At 44.8% G+C, this 14,105-nt stretch overlaps 6 protein-coding genes across 6 annotated transcripts; 2 read left to right on the top strand and 4 right to left on the bottom strand.

The window, feature by feature from the left end:
- Positions 1 to 216: 216 nt before the first annotated feature.
- Positions 217 to 2,379, bottom strand: V865_004819 (uncharacterized protein; the record flags this gene model as incomplete). Its single annotated transcript, XM_066228594.1, has 6 exons — positions 217 to 637; positions 712 to 1,241; positions 1,319 to 1,466; positions 1,546 to 1,641; positions 1,738 to 1,841; positions 1,915 to 2,379. The coding sequence occupies 6 exons, from the start codon at positions 2,377 to 2,379 to the stop codon at positions 217 to 219; spliced, it is 1,764 nt and encodes a 587-aa protein (XP_066084691.1).
- Positions 2,380 to 2,808: 429 nt separating this feature from the next.
- On the top strand, positions 2,809 to 4,121 carry V865_004818 (uncharacterized protein; the record flags this gene model as incomplete). Its single annotated transcript, XM_066228593.1, has 7 exons — positions 2,809 to 2,851; positions 3,051 to 3,153; positions 3,224 to 3,284; positions 3,404 to 3,499; positions 3,580 to 3,671; positions 3,767 to 3,868; positions 3,950 to 4,121. 7 exons carry the CDS (start codon positions 2,809 to 2,811, stop codon positions 4,119 to 4,121), a joined length of 669 nt encoding a protein of 222 aa, XP_066084690.1.
- A 474-nt stretch (positions 4,122 to 4,595) lies between these two features.
- V865_004817 (uncharacterized protein) lies at positions 4,596 to 5,807 on the bottom strand (the record flags this gene model as incomplete). The annotated part of the gene is made up of 2 exons (XM_066228592.1): positions 4,596 to 5,708; positions 5,784 to 5,807. 2 exons carry the CDS (start codon positions 5,805 to 5,807, stop codon positions 4,596 to 4,598), a joined length of 1,137 nt encoding a protein of 378 aa, XP_066084689.1.
- Positions 5,808 to 6,522: 715 nt separating this feature from the next.
- Positions 6,523 to 10,601, top strand: V865_004816 (uncharacterized protein; the record flags this gene model as incomplete). The annotated part of the gene is made up of 8 exons (XM_066228591.1): positions 6,523 to 7,032; positions 7,086 to 7,401; positions 7,464 to 7,613; positions 7,716 to 7,783; positions 7,836 to 8,061; positions 8,124 to 9,877; positions 9,948 to 10,224; positions 10,303 to 10,601. The coding sequence occupies 8 exons, from the start codon at positions 6,523 to 6,525 to the stop codon at positions 10,599 to 10,601; spliced, it is 3,600 nt and encodes a 1,199-aa protein (XP_066084688.1).
- Positions 10,602 to 10,870: 269 nt separating this feature from the next.
- V865_004815 (uncharacterized protein) lies at positions 10,871 to 12,441 on the bottom strand (the record flags this gene model as incomplete). The annotated part of the gene is made up of 5 exons (XM_066228590.1): positions 10,871 to 11,027; positions 11,110 to 11,190; positions 11,265 to 12,041; positions 12,116 to 12,139; positions 12,218 to 12,441. The coding sequence occupies 5 exons, from the start codon at positions 12,439 to 12,441 to the stop codon at positions 10,871 to 10,873; spliced, it is 1,263 nt and encodes a 420-aa protein (XP_066084687.1).
- A 21-nt stretch (positions 12,442 to 12,462) lies between these two features.
- V865_004814 (uncharacterized protein) lies at positions 12,463 to 13,029 on the bottom strand (the record flags this gene model as incomplete). Its single annotated transcript, XM_066228589.1, has 2 exons — positions 12,463 to 12,786; positions 12,850 to 13,029. 2 exons carry the CDS (start codon positions 13,027 to 13,029, stop codon positions 12,463 to 12,465), a joined length of 504 nt encoding a protein of 167 aa, XP_066084686.1.
- Between the last annotated feature and the right edge of the window lie 1,076 nt (positions 13,030 to 14,105).

The raw sequence follows: 14,105 nt of genomic DNA, 5'->3' as shown, positions 1-14,105 counted from the left end.
TTTTCTGCACGCGTCATGGTATGTTCTGCGGTTTAGATGTGCTTGATGATGAATTATATAGACAAATACATGTTCATCTTCGTGATCATGCATATTAGATATTCATAAAGATGTAACTGTACAACGACTACTGTATGGCATATCTGATCGTAATTATCATTATATAGAAAATAGAACCCAGAGCCCAAGATGATATGATATGATTAGACTTGAATCTCAACTCGATCTCAAGAGGAAAACTATCGCCCATCCTATCCCCCATAATCCGACCATGGAAAAACTGAACCATTGTATGCCTCTTCTGACCCATCGTTTCCAACCGACTTCCTTCCCTCTTCCCCTTCTTGGTTTATCTATAGGTTCTAACTCAGACTCAATCCCTACATATTGTTCTTCATCGTCCGAATCCATCTCATACTCCCTATAAAGCTTGAAACTTGGACCACCTCCGTCGTTTCTATTGGGGTGTGAAGGATCGTTGTTGTTGTTGATGGTAGCTTTCAGTGGAGTCATTGAATTGTTGGGTCCGACGGTGGATCTCCATTCTAATAGTGATTCTAACAATTGGGAACCATCTGTGAGAGGTAAAGGGAGTAAATTGAACAGAAACAAAGAGAGTGAAAGAGTCGACGCGTAGCTAAGTCACAAACAAGAGGATATGGTATTAGTAAGGATCACATGGTCACATGGTCACGATTGACCTTCACTCACTTGAAAAACAATTCTCCCCACCTCACACCACCTTTCCATCCCCTCGCATCCTCTTTCCTCACCCTCACATCCCTCAATACCTCTCCCCTAGGTCCGGTAAACAACAGAATACCATCCTTCGTACCCATCCTCAAGATTTTCTCCAAGGGATCAGGTCGGACACACACCCATCTGCTATCTGGACAAGGACATTTGGTAGATTTGATATTCAGTATGGGAAGGGGGTTTAGACATCTATAAGAACCTTTGGTAGGTCCGTAGATAGATTGGAATGTTATTCTTTCGGAAGCCGTCGAGTTGTCTTTACATTCCATTTTACCATTTTCGCCTTTTGAAGAAGGCAGAGACGGTTCAGGTTGAGAGAGAAAGGTGGTCTTGTCCATACACCATCCTCTACCTTCGTCTCCTACTTTATCTGATGATAGGTATTCGGACCATGGATCGGGGGATGAAGGGGTGGCAGATAATGGAATATCGTCGAGATGTGCCAGGACTGAGCCAGGGGTGAGATGAGGATAGAGAGGAGAGTTCTTGGAATGATACGATGTTAGTGTTTGACCAGTTATTTCAATTAGATAGAGTCCTGAGTACCAAGTTGGATACTCACCCAATGGACATCTTTGACTACCATTCCCTCATTACTTCTATCGTACCAGAACAGCTTGCCCACACCGCCAAAAGTAAGTAACCAGATGAAAAACCAAGTGAGGAGATTATGGAATGGTCCGGAAGTCGCTAATCGCATCTTTGCATTCCTGCAATGACAATTATAACGAAATCAGGGATTTTGCTATATCTCGATACCAAGGAGGGTGAAGGGGGTGGACTACTTACGGATCTAAAGTATCGATATCAGATGGGAACGAAACCATCATACTTGGTATACCAGTGTATAAGCTGAAACTGAAGCGAGATGGCTGGATATCGTCTCTACAAGATGTTTGATATAACAGATCAGCTTGTCGTTCTCATGATCTGCGGCCAACCTAAGTTGTCTTGGGTGAAGAGAGCAATCTGATGACTTACAGAGCTGCGCTTATAGCGTGACCGAATTCATGAATCAGCTGATTTACTATCAGTGCTAGGGCCAACGAAGGTAGGTGGGTCCATGGCATCGTAAGACCAGGTATCTATTCATATACACCAGAATCAGAGAATCGTTATTAAGCAAAAAGAAGTAGGTCAGTCAGGAAGCTTACTGACCAAAGGTTGCAATCCACCTGCGAAACCCCAACTCCCTTCCATCACTACACCATTCCCTCCCTTCTCTGTGAAAGCCCTTTTCATTATATTCCCTGCGGACCCTTGTTGAACTTTCTCCAAAGTATGTAAATTCACTTCTTCCAAAACGCTCTTCCAGACACTCATCGTGGCCCAGCAGCTCCCTCCTAGAGCAATGATCATCCCCAATAACCCGAAGCCTATACCAGCATTGTAAACCACTTTCAATCTCCTTGCTAGTTTTATGTTGAGCTTGTTCAACAATGATCTTGGGAGGTTGTTCAATGTTGGGGTGTACAGGGAGATCATCAAGCCTGTTCGTTCGACGTTCCATGTTTTCTCGATTGGATCGCTTTGCGTGGAGTGAGAGTGGGATGCGAGATAGTGGATTGTAGCTATCAAGAAGATCAGGAAGGTTGTGGGCAGTACAATGAGTGTGCTGAGCATCGTTTGCAATATTTGATTTTAGAGTGAGCGATGGGTATGAGGTACAGAAAGGGGTATAGTTTGATATTATGATGATGCCGATGTGTTCAGTCCGTATGAGCTGGAAACGACACCTCACGTGTTGTCTTTCATGATGAAGAAGAAGACAATCGATCTTATGAATCATGAAGATCAATCTTACAATCACTCGTATGATCATCGATAATAAACACATCCCCTCGTCTCATTTCTCGGATATTCTTCGTCGAAAGGAGATTATCTTAAGCTTAAACCTTGTGGTGTTTCCGACGGAACTCAAGGAAGGAGCCGAATAACCAAGTCAAGATCAAAGTCAACAACATCCCACCACTGATCTTGAGATACAAGTCTATCCATTAGCCATTGACATGCGAAAATCTGCTAATTAATACTCGATTGTCCTCGAGGAACATGACTGAATCAGTACATTCAGATCAACATGAGGAGACTGACGGTAAGTGATCGACTGTCAGGATCTGTGTGATTTGAGCTGATTCAAGGATCGGATTCAAATTGCTTTGCCATCTCATCAAACGTTCTCCATCAACCGATATAACTAACGATTGAACATCATTACGCTCACTCGACCACCATTGCGCTTCATGATATATATACACAACACTCGGTGCTCGTAACCTTATAACGATCCTCAGACCGACCTGAGCTCTCTCATCTCGCCTCATGGTCAGTCTCATCGCATAAATATGGATTCGGAGTGGACAATCTGAGAGATGGGAACGATAGTACTTTCTGGCAGTGAGTATTGGAGTATGCTATCTTGTCAATGAATTATGTGGGACTTGTTAATCCTGACATGGTGGAATAGGTCTGAGGGTCCTCAACCTCATTTGATAGATCTATCATTTCCCAAGAGAGTACATATCTCAGTGAGTACCCTCATGATGCTTGTATAACCTCAACCCCGCTCGGGCTGGCTGAGCGCTTGATTGGACGGTGCAAATACTTTAATGCTCATACTAACTGTAATCTTTATGTTATATGACAGGCAATAGCGATTCACATGTCACATCCTCGAGACGATTCATATACTCCTTCGAAGATCTCCATAAGAGCTGGAACGGGATTACATGATTTACAAGAGGTGAATGCACCTCGATGAGGCGAGAAATGCTGTATGAAATGAATCTCATTGATATTGACGATGAACCTTCTCTCCTCCAGGTCCGCCATATGGAATTTAACAAACCGGATGGATGGATACCAATCGTTCTTAGACCTATGGAAGTTACAGATGAAGGTGAAGAGACTGAAGGGTGAGTTGGATCGACTTCTTCGTGTACAGCCTACTGCTTTGTGAACACATCGGAATGATATCCATAAGCTGATATTCCGCGATTTATCCCACTAGTCCACCTATCCCATGTCATCATTTACGTATAATCATACTGGCGAACCACTTGAACGGTAAAGATACGCATGTAAGAGGTTTGAGGGTATTTGGTTCTCACGTGTAAGTAGGCGTTACATATCAGAACGACTTTGTTTTAAGATGTTTCGCATCGCCCTGACTCAACTCCCTGATCTATTCCAGTCGACCTCAGAACCCATCAGCTGTTCCCCTCTCTCCCTTATCCGAAACCTCTTCTACAAACGAAGGCTCACGACTGAAGAAAACTTCTGGAAAACAATTATTGGAATTGGGACATGATGGGTTGAGTGGGTTTACCAGCACACAATTCAAGATGCATGAGTTCATAAGGTGAATCACTCCATCATCCGATCTTGCATCATTTCAATCGGGATAAATCCGGTAGATGGGACCACCGTAATGAATTCGTTCATGTATTCTTGTCATACTGTTGTAAAATATGCATTTCGTTAAGACAATTCTGCCGTATTTCTATATTATGATCCTTCACTCCTTTTCCCCATCTACGGTCAAAGAACTCAGAAAACGCCGCATCCCGTCAGATCTGCGAAGCTCAAGCTGAGTGTCGCGTGGGGGACCAGCTGGGAATACCGAGTGCTGTAGTTTTTGCTTTTGGAGAGTCGTCAGGATTCAAACGAGTATATATGATCGTTGGAACACTATGAGATGAAGCACTTGATTCAGGAACCACTTGCCCTTGGTTGGCTGGTGACTGCATTGGTCACAAGGAATTGCCTATCTCATGTCAAGGGAATTTCCATTCGATCATCTATATCTTTCGACACAATCTAAATCTCGGTCTACCACACTAGTTACTCAGCTTTTGCTCTTCCTCGATGAACTTGATCATATCGCATATCATCCTGTTGATATCAGTCTTACACCCCAGCGCTTCACCGATTTTGACCAAATATCCATTGATATAATCAATCTCTGTCTTTCTCTTTTCTCTAATATCAACGGCCATAGAAGTAGTATTGAGGCTCGTGGCCTCGATCGTATCGTACACTGTTTTCTTCAGGTTCTCATACCCGAACATTTTCAAATACGTCGGATCCGCACTCTCAAGATCCAGATACTTCAACAAGATGTCTGACGACTCTTTGACTATTTGATCGACGATGTTTATGCCATAAGGTATCTCCTTCAATTTGCCATTTGTCATTTGACCTCTGCCCAATATGGCTGTTAAGGGATTGACAGCGGCGTTGACTACTAATTTCAATAACATAGCGTGGTTTAGGTCTTCGTATGGTAATAGCTGTGAGTTGAGGTCGTTCATATCTAAGAGGGAAGCCATTGTATCTTTTAGGTGAACTAGGTCATCTCGACCATTGGGAATTTCTAATTTTTCTATATCTCTAGATGAAACGGCATCATCTTCGATTCTTCGACTCCATATCCAGCTTTCTACAGTAAGATCTTCTATATCCTTACTAGGATCATGGACCAATCCCCATTTGATGAACCCATCCCCAATTGCGCTATGATGATAAATCTGACCTCTTCGATCAGACGGAGACACCGCATGAGGTGTGGTGCCCAATATGAAATGCGGTCTTTTGAACTCATCTTGAAAGAAGTTGGATATCAGTTCTTGATATACTCCCATCCCATTCTGAAGTAATGTTATTACACTGTTCTCGCTTAGACGAGGTATCAGAGGTTCCAGTGCGGAGAAGGTTTGTGTGGTTTTGGTAGCGATCAACAAGCTCTTAATTGGTTTGTCCAATAAAGGAGGGGACGTAGGTATGGATGGTTCGATATCATATCCAGTTGATATCATTTTGACGGAGTTTCTGGTTGATGAAAGAGTCGCAGGGAAGGTGTTGGGTGATCTGACGAGGAGCGATATGGGTAATGAAGGGGATAACAATCGGAGATGATGAGCTACGAGAGTACCGATTGAGCCTATACCTAGCTGATTGAATGTAAGCTATTGACTACGACTGGGACACTTTTTCATCGTATCTGAAACATTCTTGAAGATGCTCACGATGTGGATTCTTGTCCGTGTCATGTTGGACTCCATATATGTTATAAACGACAGAACAGCATAGAGCTTGTCAATCTCATCTGTAATTCAACATTTCTCGTTCTCCTATGCGGTACTTTGAGATGGACCACCTCCACTGCCACGATCTCCCTCGCGCTCCAAGCTGAAAGCGGAGTTACGTTTCAGTGACAGTAAAACGCCGACTGCTACTGCTACTTGCCATGAGTCATGTTCCTTGCTCGTATGGCACACGAACCCCGAACACGCCCAAGCACTGTTCATGTGGAATTCAACTTTTTCTGTTACAGGTATCATCACCTGCACCTGCTTCATCTCTCTTTCATATAGCCTATAGCATTCAGATCATCACAGCAACTCAAGCTACAATCTCAGTACTTTCATCTTTGCATCTCACCTACGTAGAAAATCCATTCCAAGGTGAGTCCTCTGCCATTTTTGAACCGTTACAAACTCGCCGAGGAACACAACATTGGTTGATCCGAAGAAGCGGTTGGGAAGGTGAAGGGAGGTTACACTGTAGAACAAGGAGATGGAGGATCACAATGTCAATTCTGGACATATCTATATCTCTTTCTCCAGAGATTCTGCACCGAAAATTTTCATTCAGCATACATCAATCCTGCTTCAACCTTCACCTTCTCTTCTCTTCCCTTAAATTCCATAATGTTTCTCTTTTTTAACATAACTGACCAAATTATGTTATTGTTTGTCCTTGCAGATGTCAATCCACTTCGCACCTCAATGGGTCAAACCAATCAAACCATCCGGTACATCCTTGACACCGACTACTGAACAGCCAGTTTCCTTGAAAACCAATTCGTCTCATTCGAATACAGCACCAAATGTATCTTTCCCTGCTTTATCACAATCTCAAAGAGGTGCTCCCGGTGGTGTGACTTCACCTTCGAGTGGACAAGCACCAAATAACACTCAACCTCTCAGTTACTCTAGAGTCACTCATACCCCATTATCACCTAATTTCCCAAGTGATGCTAGTTATTTCCCATATCAAGAACCGAATGGAAATGTCAATGGGGTCAATGGAGATAACCCTACTTCCCATCCCTTCAGATATGGTAGGGATCAGATCCTGAATCTGTTCGATGAGAACAAGTTCAAAGAGCGACCAATCGAATTGGTCGAAATGGCAGAAGGAGGTGGGGTGTTGGTCAGTAAATCGGTGAATCGACCGATCGGGTTGAGGGATCTTACGGAGATTGAGAAGAAGGTGAGTAATATCTAGTCAGCCATTACATTCACATGATCTGACAAGTAAAATAGCTTCTTGCTACATCGATTCACCCTCCGCCACCTACGAGACGTCAGAACACCCACGGTAACGCCTCCAACGTTAATACGAATACTGCTGAACCTCCGACGCCGAATGGGCTGCCTTCTCGTCGAGCTGGTGGGTTCGCTCGTGGTGAAGGTGGGGCATTTGGAGGTGGATTGGGTGGAAAGATCGGTACGATCGGTGGAGGTTTAATCAGTCCTGGTGGATTGGAGAGTAAAGCTCCTGGCGCGCTCGGTGGTGGTTTTGGTGGGGTAGGAAAAAGGTTAGGTAGAGTCAGGGGCGATGCTGCTGAAATTGGTACGGGTGAGTCAGCTCTCCTACACACACTGATGTGTATAAGCTAAAGCTGATGATGATCGACGTAGATGGCGCTCGATCGACCGGGCCCAACTGGCGACCTGCTAGGACCGCTTCAGGGAGTTTTGAAGGTGTCTTAGGGTTTGGCAGTACTGGTCCTTCAGCTCTAACCTCTGGTAACCCTCTTTCACCCAATCCCAACGCCGATGTTTCTGAGAGTACGGATAGTAAAGAGAGAGCTGGCGAAGCGATCAAGGAGAAGACGGATGAAGAGAAGAAGGAAGAAGATGTGGGTAGATTCGGTAAAGGTGGTGGACCAGGATGGGGTACCGGTCAGAAGAAATGGAGAATCGCTGCTGGACTGTCTGCACCTGGTGATGGTGATAAGGTGAGCGAACTTGTTTTCAGCTTTCTCAACATGTTACTGACGATACCCTCAGACCCTCGAGGTTCCTATTGCAAATGAACCGAGTTCAGTGTCCGTCATCGCTACTCCTTCTGCTACACCCGTTCCTGAGCGAGACGCCACCGTTCTCGAGTCCGTTACTGCACCAGCCAACCCACATGTGCACAGTCAAGAAGGAGCTCAACAGCAACAAGCGGAGGAAAAGCAAGATCTAGGTGCAGTAGAATGGTTCTATCGAGATCCCAATGGTCAAGAGCAAGGTTAGTAAGGTTATTTGAATCCCAATTCAAATATAATCCTAATTACTCTGATTACGACGTAGGTCCGTTCACTGGCACTCAGATGCACGACTGGTACTCTCACTCCTACTTTACCGATGATTTACCTCTTCGACGAGCCTCCGAAACTTTCTTCCGCCCCCTTGCTGAATTGAAAGTTGCAACTGGAAATGCTGTTCAGCCTTTCTTATCGCCTATCCGACCCCGTCAACTACCACCTAATCTTCCTATCCCTGTTGCTGCACTGCAACAACAAGTCGCCAATGGTCTTCCCGAGTCGTTCCGTAATCTCAACGTCTCTTCACCCGTTGCGGCCGATCCCCGGGTCAGTCCTCAACCTCCAATCCAAAACACTCCTCAACAATTCAATCAGGCTTTCCTCCCCGAACGGGCTCCTTATTCTCCAGGCGGCTACGGACAAGGCTTCAATGGTCAACTCGGCTCTCCTGCTGCTTTCGGTCCTGCGCCTGGTCAAGGATGGGGTGTGGCACCTGGCGCTGCGCCTGGCGGGCCTCGACTCAACGGGCCCTTCGGTTCTATCGGCATGCCATCTCCAATCGGTTCGACACCTTTACCATTCATGCAACCTCAACATCAACAACAATTCTTCTCGCCTCAAATTGGCAGTCCTGTGCGAAGTGGGGATCTCTTCTCTCCTTCTGCTGGCGTGGGGGCAATTCCTCCTTCACCATGGGGAATGGCTCCTCAACCTCAACCTCAACACTCACCTGCTTACGCTCCTCAGATGCCCCAGCAACACCAACAAGCTCCTCCTGTTCCAGTCTGGTCTAATGAGCAGCAGCAACATCACCAACAGACTGTTCAACCAGAGGAACAAGCTAATGCTGAAATTGAACAGGCTGTCGCTGAAGCCTTATCGCCCGTTGCCCCACAAGATCAAGTATTCGAACCGGTCGTTCCCGAAATAACCCAAGCCGCTGTCGCTGATCAAACTCCCGTTAACGAGAAATCAGGTCCAGCAGCAACTGAAGTCGAACAATTTGCTGAAACCCCACAAAGAGAAGCTTCACCTGAAGCTGAAGCTCCTACACCTGCAAAGGCGCCAGCCTCAGTGTGGGGTCAACCATCTTCGAAAGCACCATCTCGAAAGGCTTCTATTGCCTCTCCCGCTCCTTCCACACCTTCATCCGCCGCTCCAACCACTCCAGCGACTGCTGCCGCACCCACTATCTCCAAATTACCTCCTGCACCAGCTTCTCTTCCTGCTAAACCCGCCGCTCCAGTCAAACAAGCCTCAGCATCCGAAGCAGTATCTGCCCCCAAGACAGTCGCTCCTGCAACTCCTGGACCTACTACTGGAACTTCCGCAGGTGAAAAGCCTCTAGTCTCCGTTAAACCTGCACCATGGGCTATCAAGGATGAAAAGGATGTCAAAGCTTTATCATCTCCTTCGTTGAGGGAGATTCAGGAAGCCGAAACCAAACATGCTGAAGCTAGAAGAGCTGCTTTGGCAGAAGCCAGAGCCGCGACCTCATCTCCTGCGCCCACTCCTTCTCTTTCAACTGAAGATTTCCCTACTTCCATGGCTTGGGGATTACCATCCTCCAAACCTTCTGCACCTACTCCCGCACCATCCACTCCTTCTGCACCAGTATGGGGCGGTAACGAAGCAGCACCTAAGAAGACTTTGAAACAGATTCAAGAGGAAGAGGAGAAACGAAAAGCGAAAGCTGCTCAGGCTGCTCGAGCATCTCAAGGTGCTCCTGGATTACCTTCTGCTGCTGGAGCGGTAGCTTCTCAGAAGAGGGGTTATGCTGATTTGGCTGCGAACGCCGCAGTGAGTTATTTATACATCAAATGATCAAAGTGACGCGAAGCTGAGCAATCTCGATCTTGATCTTTCTTAGCCCACCCCTGCCCCTGCAGGTTGGACGACAGTCGGAGCTAGCGGTAAATCCTCTACAACTACCCCAACAGCCGCAAGGGTAGTTTCCACTCCAGCGTCCAAACCAGCTACACCCGTCAAACCTCCTACTTCCGTTCCCAGCGCAGCAGCAGTGGTCGGTGCAGGAACACCGAAGAAAGTCAATGGTACTGCATCTGCGGCGGCTGAAGACCCTAGTGCACCAAGTGTTGAATTCATCAGATGGGTCAAAGGTGCTCTAAACGGATTCAAGGGTGATGGTGAGTTTAGCTACTATTACTTTGCTTGGTTCATTGGATGGGGTACTGAGACTGATAAGTGATTGTTGATGACGATAGTTGACGATTTCATCAATAACGTGTTGTTGCAATTCCCAATTGACATACCTCAATCTACTCGAGCTGAGACACTTGAAATCATCTCCGACGGAGTATATGCCAATTCGTCTACGTTAGATGGTAGAAGATTCGCTCAAGAGTTTTATGCCAAACGAAAAGCTGATTCTCAGAGAAACTCAACGAATGCGACCAGTAAAATCACGAGTTTGGCTGATGTGGTTAAGACTCAGGCGCCGAAAGTAAAAGGTGATGATTTTGGATTCAAGGTTGTTAAAGGGAAAGGAAAGAAGAAGAATTAGTGAGGTTCTGACTGAATCTCAATCATGTGATCCAAAGGGGTGGTTATGTGGTTTGGTATGATAGGACTTTAGTGGTATCCTGGAGATGGAATTGAGGACGAAGATGAAGTCCATATGATGGATTCAAGTACTTTGTGTACAGAGAAGATGAAACAATGCATAATTACAATTACAATTCAATATCTACATTCTTACATGGGCCGACAAACATTTTTAGTACGGTACATACAGTACTTCATTATAAATCATATTCACAATAATTCTTTAGCTTATTCTTTGTCATGCTCCTTCCAATCTTCGTTCACTGAATCCCACCCAAACAAATGCGGATCGACACTGAAAATCTTCATGAGACTTGCGTAATTCCATTGTTGTTCAATTGATTGAGCTTCGACTTGAGATTGATTTTCGTTTGATGAGCTTTGGCTAAAAATACAACGCGAAAAGCCAAATGAGCAATAAACAGAACGATGTAATACAATTTGGGAGTTGAAGCAAATAAACTTACTCTTCATTATCGTACTTCGTATGATTGAGTTCACAATTATCATAATTGTATTGATATCTACTTGATCTATTTCTAGTATCACTATATAATCATAAAACATAAACAGCACTTGAGTAACCTATAATGCTTTTGAAATTGTACATCACGTTACTTACCTGCTGCTGTAATTCTGGGTTGTTCCCAAATGATTCCAAAAATGATCGATATCTCCTTCATCTTCACCGATCATCAGGACATTCCCTTCATCATCTATAATATCCCCATTATCGTTTCTCCTTGCATTCCTTATGAACTCCATCTGTTCCTCACCTATAGCCATTGACATTGACGAAGTTGAAGTTGAAGAATTCCAGTACGATGACGAGACCGGATGATTACTATTATGATAGTTAATGTTCGTCGAGTTATTAGATTGGATAGGTTCGGGAACAATGCCAAATAGCTTTTCGACCACTTTCCTTCCTGCATTCTTCCACATATCGATCAATTCCCTCAATCGAGCATTATCATCTTCCCGCAGGTACTTGATAGCCTGTTTACTAATCATAATTTCATTTTGCAGATCCTTCAATTCATCATGTGTACCTGGCTTGTTGATCATTTCATTGGTGGAATCTGTAGGCTTGGAAGTGGGGTAAATGGCATTTCGTTCGGGTCGACTAGGCGTTTTGGTTGAAGAAGGTGAAGGTGCACTGGATCGATTTGTCCTAATGGGAGTTTTGAATGGCTTGACCGGTTTAACTTTTCGACTTGGGACCGATCTTGAACGAGAAGATGAAGATGATGGAGGAGTAGGAAAATCGGGGAAGAATGGATCGATCTTTGCGATAGGGAACTTGTATTGAGATGTTGAGGGTGTATTGATGATCTTTTCGTCGGGAGGTTCAGAAGGTGAAGTGAAAGGTGATGATACTTCCACCAGATCACGAGACCTGAAATGGGGTGTTGATCCAGATTTAGAACTTGGTGATACCCTCGTAGGAGGTTTGAATGGTTTTTTGAGTACTTTTTCAGCGGAAGATGTGATATTCTGTGTTTATCATACAGAACATACTATATCAGATCACATGCATTATACCATTCGTCGGAGTGGGTCGCAAGAGCTCACCTGACTTCAAGTTCTTTTCTTCCCACTGTTATTGCCACTTTCAGTGCTGTTTTCATCTTCACCGCTGCTAGTCCTTTTCGGAGCGACGAAACTTCCTTGGAATCCTGGTCTTCGTCCAACCCGCCATTGTTCTTTTGACGCATCATCATCTGATTTAGCTTTCTTCGATGAGAGGTTAGTAGAGCGAGGTTGATAGTTTGATGAGAACACATCATCCTCTTCATTTTGAGATTTGCGTTTCAGTGTTATTTTAGTAGGTTTTTTGGCAACATGTTCGATTTGTTCAGTAGGGAAAGGAAAAGTACTTGTCTCGTCGATACTTTCTTGGAAGATTCAGCTTCTTCGTTATCTTCGTGAATTTCCTCGATATAGGCTTCTGTTTGACGGGTAGCGTCAGAGTGTACATTGGTGTGATAAGAATGAGTAGTATCATAGTCAGAATTTATTTGAGGAGTAAGTTTGATGATCGGTAATTGTCTTGGTGAATTTCGTATGAATCGAAGGAAAGTGTTATTTAGGAAGAGTTGAGGAAAGATGATCTCGTGATTGGGCGTATGGGATGGGGGAGTCTAGAGTAGTGTATTCTGTCAGCGTCCACAATGATTATGCATTGGCAGCGGGACTTGACCTACATCTGGACCGAAGAATGGTTTTCTTCCTTCATACTCCCTACACTGCTCTTCTTCTTCCTCGACCAAGTCGATATGCCTGAATACCCTTGTCGGAGGAGGAGGTTCCTGGACTGGAGGGAAGAATAAGTATTTAGGTCTCCAGAAGATCAGCGCTTGAGATTCTTGAGAGTCTCGTGACATTTTAGTGGGATTACATGAAGTAGTATAAGATGATTTGCAAAGAGAAGAAGGAGGAAGAGTAATTCATCTCCACATATATAGTTTGTTTCCTCTGATCTCCAGTAGCACAGTCAAGTCGCGGTCAACTCTACTCGTAATGTTCTCGGTTGTGCTTACGGCATGGCATGGCTTTGATCATCGGCAGAGGCCGCTCGGCGTTCCCCACGTGGGCGGCTTCGTCATACTCGAGTATGTCTCATTTCAGCAGCGAGCGAACAGTGCGAAAGTCAACCGGAACATGACATCCCATCTCCCTACAGACATGATACATTGATCAAACAAATACACTAGAACCATCCTTGGATCACTTGCCATCCTCTCGGATCATATCAGACAATCATTCATAAACGTGTGACAGCGAACCAACATCTCAAATCCGACCATTGCCGACTGATATCGCCCCCCTTTCCTCCAACAACCAAACCCCCTTTCGTCATCGATCATCGATCTGTGATACATACACAGTGAATCCCTCCTCATTCGATACATCTCATTGCCACCATCACCCATCCCTGCCAACACGTCATACACATATCAAGGATCTCTGACCGCAACGCGTTCCCAACAACCTCCTTTGAACCAATATCAGCCAGTCCTCGACAAATAGCACTTCGCTTTTCGGTTTTGGCGCAGTTAAGCTCGATCCACCAACACCATTACATCGACCCATACGATCCTATCCACATCTTAGGACTTTGCCGAGCTAGAGAGGTGATAAACAATCATATTTAGTGTGAGTCATACTGTATTTTTTGACGTGGATTGTCGATGTCAATGGATGTTTGTGTAAGATCTTTGTTGAAATGGAAGAAGACACGTCCATCTATCACCCCAGAATCTCAAGGATCCTTTCTTACATCTCCCTATGATATACACCGCTATGGTCAGATCATGCGATCTCAACTTGTGTGTCTCACTGGTCCTTATTGCTGTTACCCACCCCATCGTCTCTTCCCCTATTCCTTTGATAAGAGAGATACCAGTTCATTTATCATTTGATTGTTGATGGTCCCTCTCAATGAAACGAGTTAGGGGCT

Source organism: Kwoniella europaea, chromosome 1 (assembly GCF_036810445.1).
Source record: "Kwoniella europaea PYCC6329 chromosome 1, complete sequence".
NCBI classification, from domain to species: domain Eukaryota; kingdom Fungi; phylum Basidiomycota; class Tremellomycetes; order Tremellales; family Cryptococcaceae; genus Kwoniella; species Kwoniella europaea.
The sequence above is the reverse complement of the archived record's forward strand: the minus strand, read 5'-3'. Positions and strand labels throughout refer to the sequence as shown.